Source organism: Microcaecilia unicolor, chromosome 9, assembly GCF_901765095.1.
Source record: "Microcaecilia unicolor chromosome 9, aMicUni1.1, whole genome shotgun sequence".
Lineage (NCBI taxonomy): Eukaryota > Metazoa > Chordata > Amphibia > Gymnophiona > Siphonopidae > Microcaecilia > Microcaecilia unicolor.
The window spans coordinates 104,521,764-104,544,247 of NC_044039.1; the positions used below are offsets into that span (position 1 = coordinate 104,521,764).

At 42.7% G+C, this 22,484-nt stretch overlaps 1 protein-coding gene across 2 annotated transcripts in view; it reads left to right on the plus strand.

The window, feature by feature from the left end:
• Positions 1-22,484, plus strand: part of SCFD1 (sec1 family domain containing 1) — a 304,030-nt gene that overhangs the window by 41,084 nt on the left and 240,462 nt on the right. For both annotated transcript variants that reach the window (XM_030214680.1, XM_030214681.1), the window contains 2 exons: positions 9,277-9,366; positions 12,828-12,883. In XM_030214680.1, coding sequence (XP_030070540.1) covers positions 9,277-9,366; positions 12,828-12,883 — 146 coding nt within the window. The remainder of the gene's footprint in view (positions 1-9,276; positions 9,367-12,827; positions 12,884-22,484) is intronic.

Here is a 22,484-nt window from a genome sequence, read left to right on the forward strand (position 1 = left end):
CCTCCTGCACACAGTCAAACCTTTAAATTAAAGGCAGCCAAAGAATGCTTCAGGTAAGTGGGAGGCTTCCAGGGATAATAGGTATATTAAACCCACATACTTGGTATACTCCAAAGTTCCCCAGTTGGTATACTCCAAAGTTCCCCAATGCGAGACCGCATTTCGTAGCTCTTCCTCAGGGGGAACCACCCCTTATCACCAACGGGACTAACGTCCAGGCAGGGAATACCAGCCCCACCTCCAAGCTTGGATTCCCTGCCTGGACGTTAGTCCCGTTGGTGATAAGGGGTGGTTCCCCCTGAGGAAGAGCTACGAAATGCGTAGGGATTTCGGGTGACTACTGTAATCCAAAAAGGTATTCCTGTCAGTCTTCTTTCGAGAAACAGTAGTTGAAAAACTACTTTTATGTATAGTATCGCCATAAAAATACAATAACTGGTGGAACGTGTGGGATGCTGTAGAGCTTGCAGACTTGTTTTGTATAAATTCAACTTCCTATTCTATTTGAAGAGGTGCATGGTGTTAGCACTGCTATGTGGAATAATTAGGGCAGCTACTTTGTGCTTGAGCATGTAGTTTTTAAATAATAATTAAATTTGTGCTAATTGCACATTCCATTACATAGCTTCCCACTATTCCAGAACCTGTGGGACAGTTGTGTCTATAAACCAGCAGGTGGAGATAGAGAACTGAAAACTGAGTTGACATCTCTCTTGGCATCCAGTCCAGCTCCTCAATATTTTCTCTCTCCAGCAGGTGGATGGACACACTTTTTAGCTCAGGTTTTTAGTGATTTGCTCCTGGGCCAGTTGGTCAACTGGTCCCCCATTTGAGCTTTGCGGGCAGCTTGAGTCTGCAGAGACATATCTGAAGGTTTTCAGATCCCTGTCTTTGGTGCCCTGTGAATTTACTACTTCCCTCCCTTCTCCTCTTCCCTGTTTCCTGTGGAGCTTTCCTTTCCAGCACGATAGGAAAGAGGTTTAATGGAGAGCCTGGGACAGAGAATCTGTCATGATTCTGTCTTATCTGGGGGTAAGACTTGTGGAGACTGTGAATTTGGGGGGAGCAGCTGGCAGGAGAATAGGAACTATCCAGCCAGGCTTTTCAGCTGATAGTGGACTGATGGGTTCTCCACTTCTGGACTTGATGGCAGTGAAATGGAATGCCAGAGTGCCCAAGTTCTTCATCTGTGGGAAAGAACTGGGTTCGATGCCTTTCCGCAGCCTTGATTGGAGACACATCTACTGTATTTCTTCCCACCTTGGCCCAAGGCATGCCGTGTGTTGAAAAGGATTGCATTGCACACAGAGGTGGGAACAAGACATAGATACTAGACATGATATACACAGCTGGGAGAAGGCATGGGGTTTCTTGTTAAGTAGCTTTGTGAGTAGTGCCATTATAGAGAATGGATATAAAATACTATATCGCTGGTACTACACCCCGGACAGATTAGCCAAAATGATACCAGAAGCGTCGAATCAATGCTGGAGGGGATGTACAATGAAGGGAGACATGCTACACATCTGGTGGACATGCCCAAAAATACAAAGATACTGGAGAGAACTGTTGGACATGCTTAAACAAATACTGGGCAAAGAGTATCCACTGACAGTGGACCACTGCATACTAAACTTTCAACCTACAGGATTTTCGAAACCGCTACATCGATTGGCCTCCATGTTTTTGGCGGCGAGCAAGATAGCGGTGGCATCCGCATGGAAGCAACAATCGTCTCCCCCAGTAATGAAGGTTATATATAAAATGGACTACTTCTACCAAATGTCTAAATTGACAGCAATAAAGAATGGACAAGTAGCCCAATTCTTAAAAATATGGGATAAGTACAAAGAATGGAGGCATCGAGACGGGATCAACCTTGATGCGCCCCAACTGATGACACCGCGGCTCTGAACACCTCTAAGAGTACAAGGACCGAAACACATCATAAACTTATCCATGGGTGCAGCAGTGTTGGGACTATTGCAAAATGAAAATAGAAGAGACATATGGGCAGGGAGTTGGGGAAGTGAGGGAGGGGGGAGGGGATATGGGATTGTTTATATGTAAATTACAGCAATATACTTTGAAATGTATGTTTAAATATATAAATAAACAGTTAAAAAAAAAAAAAAGAAAAGGATTGCATTGCACCAGGGTCAAATAATTCTGGTCACCCCGGATTGGCTGCGAAGGCTGTGATACTCAGACCTGATTCAACTGCTGGACGAGGATCCTACTACTACTACTTAACATTTCTAAAGCGCTACTAGGGTTACGCAGCGCTGTACAATTTAACATAGAAGGACAGTCCGCTCAAGGAGCTTACAATCTAAAGGACAAATGTATCCTCTCTGTCTTTCGCAGGTACATGGCCTACTGAAGAAAGGTCCAGTGCTCATGGAGGATCTATGCCCCTTTGGTCGTATGGCTTGGCCATTGAAAAGGCTCGATTGAGCCAAAAGGTTATTCTGATTCAGTCATTGCTACCTGCTTCAGGATCGGAAATGCTCTACATCTGTGGCATATATGAAGGTGTGGAGGACATTCAAGGGTTGGTATTCTGAGCACGGACTTTCTCCCTTCTCTGCTCACATTGTATGCAAACTAGCATTTTTCCAGGCAGGTCTTCAGAAGGGATTGGTGTTGGGTTCTCTAAAAGTTCAGTTTGTGTCTTTGGCCTGACGTTTCTTGCGGTTCACCTGGATATAGTTCAGTTCTTTCAGGGTGTGGGCCGCTTGCAGCCTCCCTTTCGTACACCTTGTCCAGAGTGGAACCTTAATTTAGTCTTTTGAGCTCTGCAGAAGCCTCCTTTTGAGCCACTCTGAAAGACCTCCTTGAAAGATCTTATGCTAAAGACAGCCTTCTTGGTGGCTGTTTCATTGGCATGTAGGATTTCACAGCTTTAGGCTCTTGTCGGGATCCCTTTCTCATGGTTCCTTCCTTTCTTCCGAGAGTGGTATCAGCATTTCATCTGTACCAATCTGTGGAGCTTCCGTGCTTTTACAGAGAGGACAAAGAGGCTTAGTATTCAACCTTGAAATTTCTCAATGTGCATAGAGTCCTCATTAGATACCTGGACATCATGAATGAATTTTCGCAAATTGGACAGACTTTTTAGTAAACAGAAGCTTGGCCTCATGGCTTCCAAGCCCACCTTGCTAACTGGCTAAAGGGGACTATCATGTCAAGTTATTTGCTTTCGGGGAAGCAGGCTCCTCAGGCTTTGCAGGCTCATTCTGTGAGATGTGCAGCGACATCCTGTGTGGAGACTACCTTACTGTCTCCAGCTTATATTTGCAAGGCAGCAACGTGGTCAATGCTGCATATGTTTGCCAGGCACTACTGGGTGGACATTGCGACGTGCTTGGAAGCCAGTTTTGGGGCTTCGATCCTCAGTGCAGCGGTACCAGGATCCCACTCACTCTAGAAAGTGTTTTTATAAATCTGGAATATGTAATGGAAGGAGAAAATAGTAATTTTATTTCTATTAGTCCTTCCCACTATTCCAGAGGCTTGCCCAAGGTTTCTGAGATGGTCCTATAGAAATTAAAAGTTAATGGTTTGAATTGAATGAAACTACAGAAGGAGGTATATTAGCATTGTCACTAGGAGAATTGACACCTGGGAATTTACTCTGCTTAGTATGTATGCATCAGTAGGGTCTAAGGGTTCTTTCTTTGCAGAGGTGTGCAAGCTCATTTCTCAACATGGAGTCGGTGACTTTATCATTTGGGTGGGGGGGGGGGGGGGGGGGGGAGATGACATGAACATCAATTTGGATAAATTGGATAGGTTCAGCAGGAGAAGCAGAGAGGAAGTGAGAGAAGGTAACTTGATTTGGAGACTGCTCCTTAATCACTCCCTTGAGGACGTGTGGAGGATACAACACCCTATTGAGAGGCAATACACGTATTATTCAGGCAAATATAGAACATACTCTACGCTTGATTATTTTTGGGTAGACAGAGCAGTGGGGAAATGGGAGGATTTAAAGGTCCACCTTATTTGTATCTCTGACCATGCCCCTCTTACAGTACTTTTAGAGTAGTGTAAGGTGGGAAGGCAAGGGGCTCCTGGAGGGCTAATGCTAATCTACCATCCCACTCAACTACTCAGGAGCTATTGAGAGCCAAATGGCAGGAATATCTAGATTCCAGTGATACTGGCGATGTGACCCTTCCTACATTGTGGGAGGTGGGGAAAGCTTATGAGGGAGATTTTGATACAGGAAGCTTCCCGAGTCCATAGAATGAGGGAGGCCCAGCAAAAGGCTTTATTGGTGAGCCTGGGTGACTTGCAAAAGGTACACAAGAGGCATCCGTCTAAGTTGCTTCAGGGTCGCATTGCTAAGCTCAAGGTTCACCTCGAGGCATTGGACATTGGATGCATTGAATTTAAATTGAGGAAACTTAAATGAGATTTTATGGAATTTGGTAACAGATCAGGGAAGTTGCTAGCATTGCAGGTCCAAAAGCAACAGAGTGAATGTTGGGTTAATAGGATTACCACTTCCTCGGGGATCCACAAAACCTTTCATTCCAATATAACTTCTGAATTCCATCAGTTTTATCAAGCCCTCTATATGTCTGAACTACAGTGTCCCTCGGAGGAGATCAGGGAGTTGCTCGCGAAGCTTCTGCTCCCGCATGTTATGGGGGAGAAGGTCTTGAGACGGAGTACTCCTGTTACTGGTTTAGAAGTGTCACATGTTATCTCTCACTCATGGGGAAATCACCAGGGGAGGACAGATTCCCTATGGAATATTATAAAATTTTGAATCTACAGTTTTCGCCCTTACTGGCTCAACCGTTTAATGATCTGACTGATGGCTCTGTCCTTTCAAAGCCCAAGTACAGGGCCAAGTGTAGTTGTGCTTCCTAAGCTGGGAAAAGATCCCTTCTTCGCTAATTATTGACCCATTGCCCTTCTGAACACTGATATGAAAATTTTTGCAAATGTTCTTGCCAATTGGCTGTAGACTATGCTTCCTAAATTAATACATCCTGACCAAATGGGATTCGTGTAAAGGTGACAATTGGGGGATAATGTTTCTAGAGTAGTCGATCTTATTGACATTTTCAAATGGAGAAGGGAACAGACCCTTTGTGTGGCCTTTGACACTGAGAAAGCATTTGATAGGTTGGAGTGATTCTACCTCTTTGACGTGATGGGGGCCCCTTTGGTGACTGGGTTAGGTCACTCTGTGTAGAACCTTGTAGCTACATAGTGGTGAATGGCATCCAATCGGAGGAGCTTCAGTTGTATAGTAGTACCCACCAGGGGTGTCCTATGTCACCCTTGTTATTTGCTATTGCAGTAGAGCCCTTAGCAGCCACCATTTGTCACTGTTGATATTTATTTATTATGACATTTCTACCATGGTACCAGTTGTGCTATATGCCAATGATGATGCTGATTTTATTTTTGGTTCAGCCACAACGCTCCTTGCCCTTTTTAGTGGAGACGTAACAAAATTTGGGGCCTTTATCCAGGTTTAAAGTCAATATCAATAAAACTAAGGCTCTCCTTTTTAATGTTGCGCAATCTGACTTTCTCTTTAAAGTAGCAATGCAGGGTTTCCAATATCAGGGAATTCATATCATTGACAGGATCTCAGATTTGTACAGGCTCAACTATGAGTGTCTCCACACCAAATTACTTGCGAACCTGGAGTCCTGGTCTTCTCTGATGCTTTCCTATTTTACAAATGATGATACTGCCTAAATTTTTGTTTCTTTTTGCGCAATTACCTATTTTTATTTCTAAAACATGGTTCAAACAGGTGGGATAAATAGTTACGCAAATTTGTGTGGGGAAAAGGGCGACCTAAAGTTAGTTGGGCTCTGCTACTTCAGGAGAAGGCACTAGGGGGGCTGGGTTTTTTGAACTTTCGCAGGTAATATCAGGCGGCGGGCATGAAGAGACTTAGCGAGCACTATGTGGAGCATCCACTTGTGCATTGGGTAGCAACGGAGAAGTTCATTATTTGCCCTTACTCCCTGTAGATGTGGAGGGGAGAGGTAGTACGCTCGTTTGATCAGGAGGGAGAGTCCACCAACCATGTCTTTTTATCCCCCTTATTGGGGGTTTGGAAAGAAGTTAAAGAGAGGTTTCGCTTAGCCATCACTGCCAACTTGGCTAGTCATCGTAAGGATTTTCAGCCTTGGTCGACTGAGTACTTCATCCAGTTGCATGCTGCGTTGCAAACTCTGAGGTTTAGTCACTGTAGGGATTTGTATCATCAGGACACTGCTAGCCCTTGCCACTTTGCAGGACCTAATGGGCATGAAAATTCCTTTTTATCAATATTTTCAGGGTAGGGACTTCCTTCACTACCCGTTGGTGAAGAGAAATCTCTTTAGAGAGGCCTTGGACCTGGAAATAGTGCTATTTAAGTCTCCTACCTGCAGGAAGCTGTTATCCCGTTTATACAGTCCCTTAGGCCCTATTTATATATTTGCTAGTTCCTCTCGTAAAAGGAAGTGGGAAGCCTGGTTGTAGGCAGCTCTGGGGGACGGCTCCTGGAAGGTGATACATCTCTATGTGCATAAATGTACTTGGATCACCAGTTAGAACCAATTCCAGTTTCAAATCCTGCCACAGGACCTACTAGACTCTTCAACTGGGGGGGGTGGGGGTGGGAATGCAGAGTACGCTCACTGCTGGAGGAATTTGCCCAGTTGGGGGCCCTGGAGCATATGTGGTGGGATTGCAGGATTGCATCAAGGTACAAGTGTTTAGGGCAGTTATGGCACCAAACCTCTGGCCTGACTGGGGACTCTGAGTGGGTGATAGTGCAGCTTGTGTGCTGGGCCTTATACTGAACTGGTCTCCTCATGACTGTCCGGCCGCTGCTGCTTCTTCTGTGGAGCAGCAGCGGCCGGTACAAAAAGAAAAAAGCCAAAAAAAGATTTTTAACCTGTAACGCGGCTCCGTAGACAGCAATCTGGCATTGGCTGTCGTCACTGCAGCCGCTCCTCCTCTCCCCTCCCCTCCACGTCACTGCCCCTGCAGGAAGACCCCGGAGGAGCGCAGCGACGTCAGAGGGGAGAGGAGGAGCGGCTGCAGAGATGACAGCCAATGCCAGATGGCTGTCTACGGAGCCGTGTTTCAGGTTTAAAATCTTTTTTTGACTTTTTTCTTTTTGTACCGGCCGCTGCTGCTCAATAGGAGACGCAGCAGCGGCCGGACAGCGTTAGTATTGGTGGCTGCGGGTGGCGAGGGGGTTGATGTGCCCGGGGGGGGGGGGGGTAGGGGCTTGGGTGATGCGCCGAGGGGGGCGGGGAGGGTCGCTGGACATGGGTGGCTACAGGGGGGGCAAGGGGAAGAAAGGAGAGGAGGGTCGTTGGGCATAGGTGGCTGCAGGGGGACAGGGGAGAGGAGGGTCGCTGGACATGGGTGGCTGCAGGGGGCAGGGGGAGAGGAGAGTCGCTGGACATGGGTGGCTGCAGGGGGAGCAGGGGAGAGAGAAGGGCCGCTGCACATGCGTGGCTGCAGGGGCAGAGGAGAGTTGGTGGGGATGGGATCCTGAGACCAGATGGGTGGCTGCAGGGGGGGCAGGGGAGACAGGAAGGACGCTGCAGGGGGGGGGGGGGAGATTACCTTGCTAGCGCCCGTTTCATTGCCTACCGAAACGGGCCTTTTATACTAGTTATTTGAATATTTTTTACTGCTGTAACTGCATATTGCTCATGTTTGATCTATTCTTACTGTACACCGCCGAGTGAATTCCTTCAAAAAGGCAGTAAATAAATCATAATAAAAAAATGAAATGAATTCCTAATGCAAAAGTGAGAGCTAGGGATCATCTTACTGAACCCAGCAGTATCACACTGGCACTGAAATATAACAATCAGTACAAATAGAAAAATAGCACCCAGCTCTAGAAAGTTGAATCTGATAATGCAATATTGCACTGTAAATTTTAAAAGACCTCAGAGACCCCTCAGAAGTTATCAACTATACTTCTTAAACATGGTCATTTTTCTTTCATTGGTCTAAAAACTCCCAATTTTTTAAGTGCATTGCTATAAAATACATCATATTAATCTTAGTGAAAATATCATAACAATCTCCTTGTGGTAGCAAAAACAGTGCCAAAAATACAGCCAAGCACTTATCTTTTCATCCAGTGGTGCCACAGTTTCACTCTGGTATTCAAGTTTCCTCAGGGGTTCAGTGCTGCATAAACTCAACCACAGAAAATTCTCTTTATCTAAAACAAAATAATTATATTTATTACTTTGAAGCTGTCTATTCAACTTTTCAAAAACAAAAAAAAACCACAGAACACTTACTTTACTGTATTCACTGCATGTTTCAAAATTGCGGAAACGTCAGATGCTCTCTTACTCATTTAAATATACTCTGACGACATATTCTTTCACACCAATTAAAACTAAATCAAAAAGCTCTTCAATGAAATTGAACAATCAATAAAAAAAAGTTCCAATCATAAAATTCAAGCCATACGGTTCCAGAGTATGGAGTTTAAATGTCCAGCATGACTCGGAGCAGTCCAATCATCCGGTCTCCCCTGTGCTTATGCGGTAACTCTGTGTGGATAACACAGAGTTTGATCTATTCTTACTGTACACCGCCTTGAGTGAATGCCTTCAAAAAGGCGTCAAATAAATCCTAATAAATAAATAAAAACATTGCAGCTCATCAAAACTGTGTTTGCACTGTTCTCAATGTGAAACCAAAGGCTCTCTCTTGTTCATTCTCTTCAAATTGGATTTATGTTCAAGCATTCAGGTCTTGAAAGCTCTAGTGGTCATACCCATATACAGTTTGTTTTAGGGGCATTGCACAGCAATGCATGTTTACTACTATACTATGTATTTGTATTATTGATCCAGAGCCTACCTCTGTGGTATTGTGTAAGCCACATTGAGCCTGCAACTAAGTGGGAAAATGTGGGATTATAAATGTGTTAAATAAATAAACAATGTGATCCGATTTCATAAAAAGTGAAAAGCATTTCTGTTGGCAAAACATTTGGCTAGGACTTATCCTTATGTGTATAAATTGTTATTGTTTATATATATTTTTGTTTAGTATTTTAAGTTATTTGTATTAAATATTATATGTTGTTTATTCAAACCACTTAGATGTGTAATGATAGGCAGTCTATAAATTGTAATAAAACAAAAATGAAATAAATTCCTTATGCAAAAATGAGAGCTAGGAATCATCCCCATGTTATAGACTTCATGGCTTGTTCTGTAAACCCAGATGATGGTAACATCTTTTCTCTCTTTTCATTCTCAGCGGTCAACAGATCAGATATAACAGACACTGAGATGGAAAACATTATGGACACTATTGTTGACAGTCTTTTCTGCTTCTTTGTAACACTGGGTATGTCTTCAAATTGTGTTCTGTAGAAAACTTTTGATTTACTATACTGTTTGAGAAAGAAGGAAAGCCAGGAGTCAGTCAGAAAAGAAGAGAGGGATTTATCAGGGAGTCAATAAATGACCACTCCCCAGAGACTGGAGTGAATAGGCAGATGGTGTGGACTTCAGAGGAAGAAAAGCAATGAAACTTAGTTCAAAGAACAGGTTGAAATCTATAAGTAGATGAGAGTAGCAGCCCAACACCACCATCATGGCTAACTAGGTGAGGTGTGTAGGAGAAAAGGTCATTTCTGTGATACAGGGCAGCAACTGAAGCAGAATCTTCAGACAAAAGCCAAGTATGAGAGAAAAAGAGGTTGTGAATGTAAGCAGGTTGTTGGAGACAGAGTAGCATTCCACAGGACACATGAGAAAGGGAGAGAAAGGAGGGGAACAAAAATAAGATTGCAGACATTGTGGTGTGACTTGTAGAGGTAGGGTGTGAGTTGATTTGGAGGGCCAACTATACACCACTACAATAGCCCTTAGGCCTGCAATTGTCACCTGTATGTAAGTACAGTAGGTATTTTGTGTTTTTTGGAGGGCTCACAGCTTCCACCACAAGTGTACCAATTAGAGTGGTATATGGGCCTGGCTCCCCTTCTCTACAGTCCACTGCACCAACCACAAGGCTACTCCAGGGACCTGCTTGCTGCTGTAAGACGAATAGCTGTTATATTATTCCAGGGGAATTCTGCGCAAAAAAATTGAAAATTCTATGCAACAAGATTTGAAAATTCTGCAACATTTTGCACACTTTATTTGTAAATGTTTTGTGCAGGATTCCACTATTACGAGGAATGACATCTCCCCCAGGCATGAAATACCCCCCACCCTCACTGCAGCTTTCCATGTAGACTTCCTCCCCATTCCCATGACATGCACAAACACCTCATCCACCTTTTTCCAGCCCCCCACACTCCATTCACCTTTTCTTTCAGCCCTCTCCCTGCATCCACACTCCATATACAGTGGTGGAAATAAGTATTTGATCCCTTGCTGATTTTGTAAGTTTGCCCACTGACAAAGACATGAGCAGCCCATAATTGAAGGGTAGGTTATTGGTAACAGTGAGAGATAGCACATCACAAATTAAATCCGGAAAATCACATTGTGGAAAGTATATGAATTTATTTGCATTCTGCAGAGGGAAATAAGTATTTGATCCCCCACCAACCAGTAAGAGATCTGGTCCCTACAGACCAGGTAGATGCTCCAAATCAACTCGTTACCTGCATGACAGACAGCTGTCGGCAATGGTCACCTGTATGAAAGACACCTGTCCACAGACTCAGTGAATCAGTCAGACTCTAACCTCTACAAAATGGCCAAGAGCAAGGAGCTGTCTAAGGATGTCAGGGACAAGATCATACACCTGCACAAGGCTGGAATGGGCTACAAAACCATCAGTAAGACGCTGGGCGAGAAGGAGACAACTGTTGGTGCCATAGTAAGAAAATGGAAGAAGTACAAAATGACTGTCAATCGACAAAGATCTGGGGCTCCACGCAAAATCTCACCTCGTGGGGTATCCTTGATCATGAGGAAGGTTAGAAATCAGCCTACAACTACAAGGGGGGAACTTGTCAATGATCTCAAGGCAGCTGGGACCACTGCCACCACGAAAACCATTGGTAACACATTACGACATAACGGATTGCAATCCTGCAGTGCCCGCAAGGTCCCCCTGCTCCGGAAGGCACATGTGACGGCCCGTCTGAAGTTTGCCAGTGAACACCTGGATGATGCCGAGAGTGATTGGGAGAAGGTGCTGTGGTCAGATGAGACAAAAATTGAGCTCTTTGGCATGAACTCAACTCGCCGTGTTTGGAGGAAGAGAAATGCTGCCTATGACCCAAAGAACACCGTCCCCACTGTCAAGCATGGAGGTGGAAATGTTATGTTTTGGGGGTGTTTCTCTGCTAAGGGCACAGGACTACTTCACCGCATCAATGGGAGAATGGATGGGGCCATGTACCGTACAATTCTGAGTGCCAACCTCCTTCCCTCTGCCAGGGCCTTAAAAATGGGTCATGGCTGGGTCTTCCAGCACGACAATGACCCAAAACATACAGCCAAGGCAACAAAGGAGTGGCTCAGGAAGAAGCACATTAGGGTCATGGAGTGGCCTAGCCAGTCACCAGACCTTAATCCCATTGAAAACTTATGGAGGGAGCTGAAGCTGCGAGTTGCCAAGCGACAGCCCAGAACTCTTAATGATTTAGAGATGATCTGCAAAGAGGAGTGGACCAAAATTCCTCCTGACATGTGTGCAAACCTCATCATCAACTACAGAAGACGTCTGACCGCTGTGCTTGCCAACAAGGGTTTTGCCACCAAGTATTAGGTCTTGTTTGCCAGAGGGATTAAATACTTATTTCCCTCTGCAGAATGCAAATAAATTCATATACTTTCCACAATGTGATTTTCCGGATTTAATTTGTGATGTGCTATCTCTCACTGTTACCAATAACCTACCCTTCAATTATGGACTGCTCATGTCTTTGTCAGTGGGCAAACTTACAAAATCAGCAAGGGATCAAATACTTATTTCCACCACTGTACATTTTCCAGCCCCCCACACCCCATCCATCTTTTTTCCAGTCATCCCACCTGCACACACTCCATCCACCTTTTTTTCGGCCCCCCCTCCACCCACACTCCATATTTTTTCCACCCCCCCCACCCCCAGGACACACACCCCATCCATATTTTTTTATAGCACCTACAATCCATCCACTTTTTCCAGCCCTCCTCCCTGCATCCACCTTTTTTCCACCTCCCCTCCCACACTCACTGGTCCAGCGCTGAAGGAGAAGCTGCGCGGCTGTAGGTGTGGCTGCTTTCTGCTCCTCTGCCGTCCTAGGCCCGAATGTTCCTTTGAGTTATGCGGGCCTCCGTATAGCTGCGCAGCTTAAAGGAACCGCATCAACAGAGGAGGAAGCAGCCCAACCTGCAGCTCTGTACTTGCCATATCCACTCTTTTTTTTTCTTATTTTAAATATGTTTAAATTACAGATAGTAATTATGCATTAAAAATGTGCAGAAAGAGATCATATTCATCTTTTCTATCATGGAGAGATTATCTGCTTCTGTTCACTTAGGTATTTCATTGAAACATACAATTTGACCAGAGGTGCCTGAACGTTTTGCAAACTCTTGACATCTGCTTAAAGATTCACTTTTCTATTTTTTTGAATTGTTTTTAATCCAGACTTCTACTATCAGATAACTTGGCAGTATTTGTTGGTGCCATTTTCTTAGCAAAGATTTTTAATGTTATTAAAAGTTACCCTGTTGGGATCAAAGAATGAAAATTGACTGCTATTCTATGTAAAAGAGTCAAATTTTAAGAACTTTTTTTTTAACTTTTTTACATGCATGTTATGTACAGAAGATTTTATTTGTGTTTCATTTTCATAGGAGCTGTTCCTATAATTAGGTGTTCAAGAGGAAATGCAGCAGAAATGGTAGCTGTGGTAAGTATTTATAACATACAAAAAATGGAGCAGGGAGGACCATATTTTGTTCTTCTAATCACACACCCAGGGCCAGCTTTAGAGTAGGGTGAGCAGGGCAGTCATTTAGGGCACTACTAGCAACCTGAACATCTACAAACCCTGGACACAGAGTGGCTCCTTGCTAATCCAACCGCTGCCTACCCCATCCAGAACGTGTGAACTGGGAGTGCCATAGAGTATCTTGAGTGACTGCCCTGTGAGTAGGAGTGGGTCAGCTATGAAACAGACAAGGGGGTGGCACCATTGACAATCTGATGTGATTGGGGGTGCTATTAACACTGCTGGACCTGCAAACAGCTTGTCATTAGCCAATCATAAGGAGAATAAAGTCCAGAATTTATAGAGCCCAGTATTCAAAAAACACTGAGATATTTAGCACCTGCTTAATACCTTATTTTTTTGTCTAAAATAATATTGGATGGAATTTTATGTATCTACCACTGTGCATATAATCTGTTTATGAGTATGTAATATACATAGAGTAGAGAGGGCATGGTTAGGGTTGTTCTGGAGCCAGTACCAACTATTATGTATAAATTTATACAGATAAGCATCGATATTCAGCCCCTATAGCTTATACATTTAGGTCTGACACATAAGAATCGGGGATAACCTGAAGCATCCAAGCTAAATGTATAAGCAATACGTATAGCTCTGATAGAAATCCTAGTATTCTCTATTTTTATGTATAATATTTAGTTCTGCTTGTATATTCGGCGGTGCTTGCTTTATGTACAGTGCCACTGAATATAAGAATAATTTGAAATGTTTAGATTTCAAATTACATAGTAACATAGTAGATGACGGCAGAGAAAGATCTGCACGGTCCATCCAGTCTACCCAACAAGATAAACTCATATGTACTACTTTATGTGTATACCTGACCTTGATTTGTATCTGCCATTTTCAGGGCACAGACCGTAGAAGTCTGCCCAGCTCTAGCCCTGCCTCCCAACCACTAGCCCCACCTCCCACCACCAGCTCTGCCACCCGATCTCTGCTAAGCTTCTGAGGATCCATTCCTTCTGAACAGGACTCCTTTATGTTTATCCCACACATTTTTTTATTCCGTTACCGTTTTCATCTCCACCACCGCAAAACCTGTCATTTGAACCTCAGGTTTCTGTGGTGATTTCTAGTGTCTTTAATTCTGTGTGGAGATTGAAAAGACTGAGGCCTTTCTTTTCTGACTCGCTTTTTCACACTTTAGTTCAATTTGAAGTGATATCCAAATTTGATTACTGTAATGCTGTTTACTCAGGCCTAAAAGTCTCTCTTACCAAAAAACGGCAAACAGCTCAGAATACTGCTGATCGTCTCGTATGTAAAACTCCTTGATTCACCACGTCAGCTCCTCTTAATCAAACTGCATTGGCTTCCAGTAAATGCAAGAGTTACCTTTAAACTATGTGTGCTTGTTTATCAAATTTTATTTGGTCTTTTACCTGATTTTATGCAATACTTGTTAGAATCACCTTTATGAAATGCTCATTTGATGTTGAGAGACTATCTTCAGGAACAGCAAGACAGGAGAAGCCTCTACGACAAATCCACGCAGGTCAAAGGGAGTAGAGGCTGACCATAGACTAAACCAACTCGGGAGGTGATGTATAAAAAACACTTTATTGAATATTCAAGGGATTCTACACGTACCGTGTTTCGACGCACAAGGGCGTCTGCCTCAGGGGTCACAAAGGGTGTTCTAAAAATATATACATGAATATTATACATTTAAAATAGAGAATTCTAAAAACAAATTTAAACATATATTTCAAATAAAACCAATTTAAAAAACATGAAAATGGAATCAAATTATGTATTATCTTTGTATTCAACAGCAGACATATTGAAATTATACAACATACTTTTAAATAAAATGAAATATAAGAAATCAATTGTCAGTGGATTGTGGAAAACCCTATTAATGGACTAGTTTAGTCAGTGAAATATTTTTATAGTTGTCTCATGTGAAGGAAATGAAACTTACCACAGAGTACACATGTAAACCAGAATTATAACCAAAGGTGAACTCTATGAAATTCAAATCAGGTTTCCTCCACGTACTAACTCTAAAAAATGAAAGGAACAGTTATGGTCCAGACATTGCTAAAAACATGAAATATCGATTAACACATGTACTTTAAAGGAATAAAAAAGGGGCTAGTTCCAAGGACCACCTTATGTGTGCCTAATGATACCTATAAATAATTGGGATAATAGTGGATGTTTGAAAAGAAGCAGTGCATATACATTACATGAAGACTAATGTTTAGAGAAATGCATTGAAATCAACTATACACATGGGGATGTCTTTAATAAAAAGAACATGGATCAAACGGAACCAAAAACTAAATACACTAAGGAAGTGCCTAAGGGGGCGGGGCACATGAAGAAATAAATCAACTTAAAGAACTAATATACAGTTCGTTGCCAGCACTAAATAACATGTTGTCAAATGTGTCCACATCATGTTCTACAATATAACCAGTATGGGACAGCTGTTCTCAAGATGTAAATAGTGCTTACGTCATGGTTGGACTTGAACTGCATTTTGGCGAGTTGAATGAAAGTGCGAGATATTTAGACAAACTTACTAATGTGCTACTGTGTATTGGTGAACTAAATCAAATATCATACGTAAAAGACGGAGCTTAATGAACAATTAAAAGAGGCTAACCGGGACAACAATCTACTAAACCCGATACAAAAGAAGCACGTAAAGCTTAAAACGAGCAAATTAACTAAAGGACTTTATTTTAAACAACTTAAAGTAGTATGTACTTAAGGAAGGAAGTGATGAAGGGCCAAGTGACCACAAGTAGCAAAGCCAGGCGTTTGAAGAACACTGCTGATGAAAAAACAATATAATCTAACTCACCAGGAGTGTATCAGAATACCATATGGCTTAAAATGTGTTATGGATCCAATAAAAACAACAAAACAGCTGAGAGAGTAAAAAGTACTTACCGATGGAGGACAAACTAGCAGCATGACGGGTCGGGTCCCTTGAATTATATTCAATAAAGTGTTTTTTATACATCACCTCCTGAGTTGGTTTAGTCTATGGGTCAGCCTCTACTCCCTTTGCACTGAGAGACTATCGTGTCCATTTTCCATGTTGTAAAAATCTTCATTACAGTTCTGTTCATGATACAAGCTTCACATACCAAGCTACTAGGAAATGGAATTCCCTACCAAAGTCACTCAGATATGTTACTGACTACCTGAAATTTCATAAATTGTTGAAAGCATTCTTATGTAGTGAATTCCTCACCACTGTTGATGATTGTTATTCTTTTAGTTAATTTATTATTTCAAATTGAGGCCTGGATGTTTTGTATTTTCGTTGTAGTTTTCTTATTGTAATATGGTTTAACCCTTTAGTGTTCAATGTTCCCATCAATCTGTTCCCATATGGCTTATTACGGGAACATTGGACACTAAAGGGTTAAGAATTTGATGTAAGCCATATTGAACTTGTCTGGGATAATGTGGGGTACAAATGCCATAAATATGATAGACGTTCGAATATTTGAAAGGTATTAATTTACAAACAATCCTTTTCCAGAGATGGTGGTAGAATTAGAGGACATGAAATGTGATTGTGCGGAGGCCAACTCAGAAATAATGTCAGGAATTACTTTTTCACAGAGAGGATGATAGATACCTGGAATGCCCTCCCGCGGGAGATGGTGGAGATGAAAATGGTAACGAAATTCAAAAATGGGTGGGATAAACACAAAGGAATCCTGTATAGGAGGTGTGGGACTAAACAAGCTTTAGCAATGATTAGATGTCAACACCAGTAACTGGGAAGTGAAGCCAGTGCTAGGCAGACTTCTACGTTCTGTGCCGTGCTCATGGCTGGACAGCTTCAGCTTCTGTAACTGGAGAACAAGGCCAGTAACTTACAGATTCTGCGGTCTGTGCGCTGAAAATGGCAAGGACAAATCAAGACCAAGTATATTTATCGTACCTTATGCTATGAGTTTATCTTGTTGGGCAGACTGGATGGACCATACAGGTCTTTATCTGCCATCATCTACTATGTTCCTATGTAAGTACTGCTAAGTTTGGTTCCATTGTTTCCATACAGAATTCCTTTGTGTTTATACCACACCTTTTTAAATTCTTTTACTGTTTTCATCTCTTCTACCTCCCCTCAGGAGGGCATTCCAGGTGTCTATCACTCCTTCAGTGAAAAAGTACTTCCTGATGTTATTCCTGAGTTGGCCCCCCTGCAACCTAAATTCATATCCTCTAGTTCTACTGCCTTCCCGTCTCTGGAAAAGGTTTATGTTTATATTAATATCTTTAATATATTTGAATGTCTATATCTTATCACCCCTGTGTCTCCTTTCCTCTAGGGCAGTGGTTCCAAAACCTGGACTTGGATGCACCCCAGCCAGTCACATTTTCAGGATATCCACAATGAATATTCATGGAAAGATTTGCATACCAAGTATGCAGTGCATGCAAATCTCTCTCATGAATATTCATTTTGCATATCCTGAAAACCTGACTAGCTGGGGTGCATCCAGGACCAGTTTTGGGAAAAAATGCTCCAGAGTATACATCTTTAGGTCATCAAGTCTCTCCACATATGTCTTGTGGCGCAAACCCCCTACTGCTTTCATTGCTTTTCTCTTAACCGCTTCAAGTCTTTTTACATCCTTAGCAAGATATAGCCTCCAAAGCTGAACACAAAATTCCACGTGGGGTTCACCAACGACTTGTATAGGGGCATCAATACCTCCTTCTGCTGGTTATTTCCCCTTTCTATGCATCCTAGCATCCTTCTGGCTGTGGCCACCACTGTTGTATTGTTTCATCACCTTGAGATCCTCAGACACCATTAGCCAAAGTCCCTCTCCTGAGCTGTGCTCATCAGTCTCTCACCTCCTATCTTGTACATCTCCTTTGGATTTCTGCACCCCAAGTGCATCACTCTGCACTTCCTCGCATTAAATTTGAACTGCCAGACCTTTGACCATTCTTCTAATTTTTGGAGATATCTTCTTAATGGTTTCTACTCCCTCTGGGCTATCCACTCTATTGGCTTTCTTTGTGTCATCTGCAAAAAAAACTAACTTTTCCTTCTAACCCATCAGCAATGTCTCTCACAAATATATTAAACAGAATTGGCCCCATTACTGACCCCTGAGGCATTCCACTACTTACCTTCCTTTCCTCCGAACGTATTCCATTTACGTTCCCTCTACCACCTGTTAGGTCAACTAGTTTCCAATCCAGTTACCACTTTGGGTTCTAAGTTCACCCCTCTCAGCTTATTCAGGTCTTTCTGTTAGGAACTGTATCAAAGGATTTGCTAAAATCCAAATAGATTACATTTAGCATATGTCCTTTATCCAGTTCTTTGGTCACCCATCCATACAATTAATCAAATTTATTTGGCAGGATTTTCCTTTGTTAAAACCATGTTGCCTCAGATCCTGCAACCCGTTGGATTCTATCTTTTCCTTCAGCAATGACTCCATTATTTTTCCTATCACCGACGTGAGGCTTATAGGCCTGTAGTTTTCCACTTCTTCCCTTTCCCTGCTTTTGTAAAGAGGGACCACATCTGCTCCTCTCCTATCCCATGAAACTTATCCCATCTCTATAAGATCTATTAAATAAATCCTTAAGAGGTCCTACTAGGATTTCTCTGAGTTCGGTCAGTATCCTGGGATGTACCCCATCCAGCCCCATAGCTTTGTCCACTTTCATATTTTCAAGCTGTTTATAAATGCTTTCTTCCCAGATACAGCCTCGGTAGCCAACCGTAGTCCTTCTCCAGGATTTTCTTCCGTGATCACGGAAGAAAAGCATTTTTGCTTTGCATGTTCGCTTTATCCTCATCACTTTCCACATAGCTGTTCTCAGCATCTTTCATTCTTACAATTCCATTCCTAGCTTTTCTCCTTTCCCCAATATACCTGGAAAAGGTCTTGTCATCTCTCTTTACATCTTTAGCCATTTTTTTCTACCTGTGCTTTCAGTAATCGTATTTCCCTCTTTGCTTGTTTGACTTTAATCCAGTAATCTTTTCTATGATCCTCTTGTTGCGTTCTTCTATATTTCTTTAACGCAGCCTCTGTTGCCCTTATTTTTTTTGTCTACTTGTTTGGAGAACCATACAGGCTTCCTGTTTCTTTTATTTTTTTTCCTTATTAAAGATCTGTTGCCATATTTATAGCAGCTTTCAGCTTGGACACTGCCCTTCCACTTCTCCTGTGCCTACCCATGCCATCAGCTCTTTCTTCAGGTACTCCCTCATTTTATCAAAATCAGCATGTTTAAAATCCAGTACTTTGAGTTTTGTGTGCCTGAACTCTGCTTTTGCTCTTATATCAAACCATATTGTGTGATGATCCGCTATTGCCTAGGTGGGCACGAAACACTTCCTCCATTTGTGAGCACTAGATCCAGAGTTGTCCCTTTCCTCGTGGGTTTTTTCACCATGGTAATCCTTGCCTGTTCAAAGTATTTTGACAGGCATCTACAATCTCTCTGCTTCTTTCCTGTTCTGCCGATGGGACATTCCAGTTCACACCAGGCAAGTTGAAATCTCCCAGCAACAGCATCTCCCCTTTCATTCCAAGCTTAATGATATCTTTGATCAGATCCTTATTCAGCTTCTCCATTTATCCCAGTGATCTGTAGATAACACCCGCATAGATACAGGTTCCATCTTTTCTTTCCAGGACGATCCATATTGCTTCTTCTTTTCTCCAGTTTCCCTGCATTTCAGCCACTCTGATATTGTTTTTCACATACAGTGCTATTCTTCCACCTCTTCAGCCCTCCCTATTCTTCCTAAAAAAAATCGTACCATGTTTCTGTAATAGCAACAATATCCAACTCTGCCTAAAACATCAGGGCTTGCAAATCCTGAATCTTTTTATTTAAACTACGAGTGCTTGTGCGTATTGCTTTCCATGTGTATATGCTCACATAAATCCTCTCTCAAACCCGAAGCTCTCAACCAAGCTAATGTATGCGAAGTAATAGATGTACCAGCACGAAGTATTCCCAGCACCACAATAGGCTCTGCAGGCCAACACTCCATGTCCAATTCGTCACTGGAAGTTGCACATAACACTTCCTCCTCAACCCAACACTTGATTGATGGGAAAGAATGGCTGCCGTCAACAGTTGGCAAACTGAACTTGTAGAAGGGAGAGCCTCGCACAGAGGAGGGTTCAAATGCTTGGCTTTTGCAGCTGCTTTCCTGCCCTGAGTGCCTTCAGATGCTCATACTGATACAGTCAGCTTGTGTTCACTGGTCTTTGTCCATAGTTTAAGCTCATGCATTTGGCTATCCCAAGGAGACATCTTGGCACACTTCAGGCAGTCTTGGATCTGATGGTCTTGCTCCATACACCTTACGCAAGATCGTGGGTGTCTAACTTTGGACATCTTGTTCTTGCAAACCGGACCTCACTTTAGAGAGGGACATCACAAACCAAAACCGAACTAAACTGGAAATCCAAGAGTACACCAGAAACTCGACTGCACTAACTGGCAGATAGCAAAAGTCTGACAGTTGTAACAGTAACAAAGGAGAAATTAGATCTTACCTGCTAATTTGCTTTCCTTTAGTCCCTCCGGACCGGACCAGGATTGGACTGATGGGTTGTGCTCGCCTACCAGCAGGTGGAGACTGAGAAAAAAACTCTGACTCTAGAGAGCCAATAGGAGCCCTGGCCATGTGACCTTAGCCTCAGTATCTGAATAACAAAGCAGGAAAGAAAGAAAGACCTTCTGTGCTGTATGGAATTCTAGCAGCCACAAATTCGTCGGCGAAGCCGAGTACTAGAGCTCACCAGCAACTCGCACCAGAGAAGTGGTATGGCCCATTTGTATCAGAGCTCGCCAACAACTCTAACCAGAGAAGTGGCATGGCCCATTCATATCAGAGCTCACCAGCAACCCTCACCAGAGAAGTGGTATGGCCCATTTGTATCAGAATTCGCCCACAACTCTCACCAGAGAAGTGGCATGGCCCATTCATATTAGAGCTCACCAGCAACTCTCACCAGAAAAAGTGGTATGACTCACTTAAGGTCTTCTATATATTCCAGCAATTGAGCTCACCAGCAACTGTCAGAGAAGTGATATGACTCACTTAAGGTTATATATATATTCCAGCAACTGAGCTCCCCAGCAACTCTCACCAGAGAAGTGGTATGGCAAATTTAAGGTTTTATATATATTCCAGTATGGCAAATTTAAGGTTTTATATATATTCCAGTAACTGAGCTCGCCAGCAACCACCAGAAAAGTGGTATGGACCACGCAAAGGTTGTTTTTTTTTTTTTTTTTGTAAAGCATTCCACATGTGGTAAAGGAACTAAGACACGTCCAAACCTAATAAAAGAATCTAAAGAGTTGAGAGAACATGGGAGGGGCCTGGTCCGGTCCGGAGGGACTAAAGGAAAGCAAATTAGCAGGTAAGATCTAATTTCTCCTTCCTTAGCGTCCCTCCGGACCGGACCAGGATTGGACTGATGGGAAGTACCAAAGCAGTAATCTGAAGGGAGGGAGCCTATGAAAAGTACATAGAAATATCCATGCTGTAAAGGCCGCCTCCTGTCGAGAACTAACATGCGGCGTGTCTCAATTAGCGACAGAATGAAGGTAAGACCAGGCTGCCACCTTACCAATGAGCATCGAGAGCATCAAAAAGCGCTGTAGTAAGAATACAGCCCGCTTCTGAAGTTGTGGAATATGTTGTTATACTCTGTGAAACTGCCCTCTCAGTGAGATTTCTCAGTGAGAAGAGAAATAGAAGTTCTCATTTCCTTAATCCGTCGAGATAGAGCGGGTAGAAACAACCAAACCCTTATGCCTACTGGCTAGAAAGACAAACCCAAGAACAAAAGACCGATCAGAAAAGGTGAAACCATGAAACTAGACTAGGCCGAAAAGGAGTAACCAACTGTAGAAGTACTCCACCCATAGCCCTACTTGCTGCAATAGCTACTAGGAACCCTGCTTGAATAGGAAAACTTTATAGAAAAAGCTATGGGTACTATAAAACAGTGGTTTAAGAGAAAAACTTAAAGGGCCCCAGAAGAAAACAGCCCAAAAAGAGGACCTACGAGAGCTGAAAGATTAACATTGTGATTTGAAGAGGATTTCAGCTTGTCGGGCGAAGGAGACTAAGATCCTTAAAGTAAACGAGAACTTCCAAAAGGACGAGGCCGTAAAAATTGCAATCTGCAGGAGAAAAGAAAAAAGAGTAATCGTTTATGAAAACCAACAACAAATGAACCAAGAACAAATAAAAGAGACGGGGCTCAACAACGCAACCGCCGCATAGAAAGAACTACTGAAGCGTAAAATGCGCTCTTAATTAATGAAAAAACCACCAAACCATATGACCAAATAAAGCGTGGTATGGATGAAAGATGGAAATTTTTTTTTTTTTTTTTTTTTTTTATAAATGAAAAGACAACGCCAGAAACGCCTATAGAAGGTTGAAAGACCCCTGCTAAATGATGGCGTCTATCCCTGTCTCCGTCAAGACTATTGCTGGACGGAAGAAGTAAGA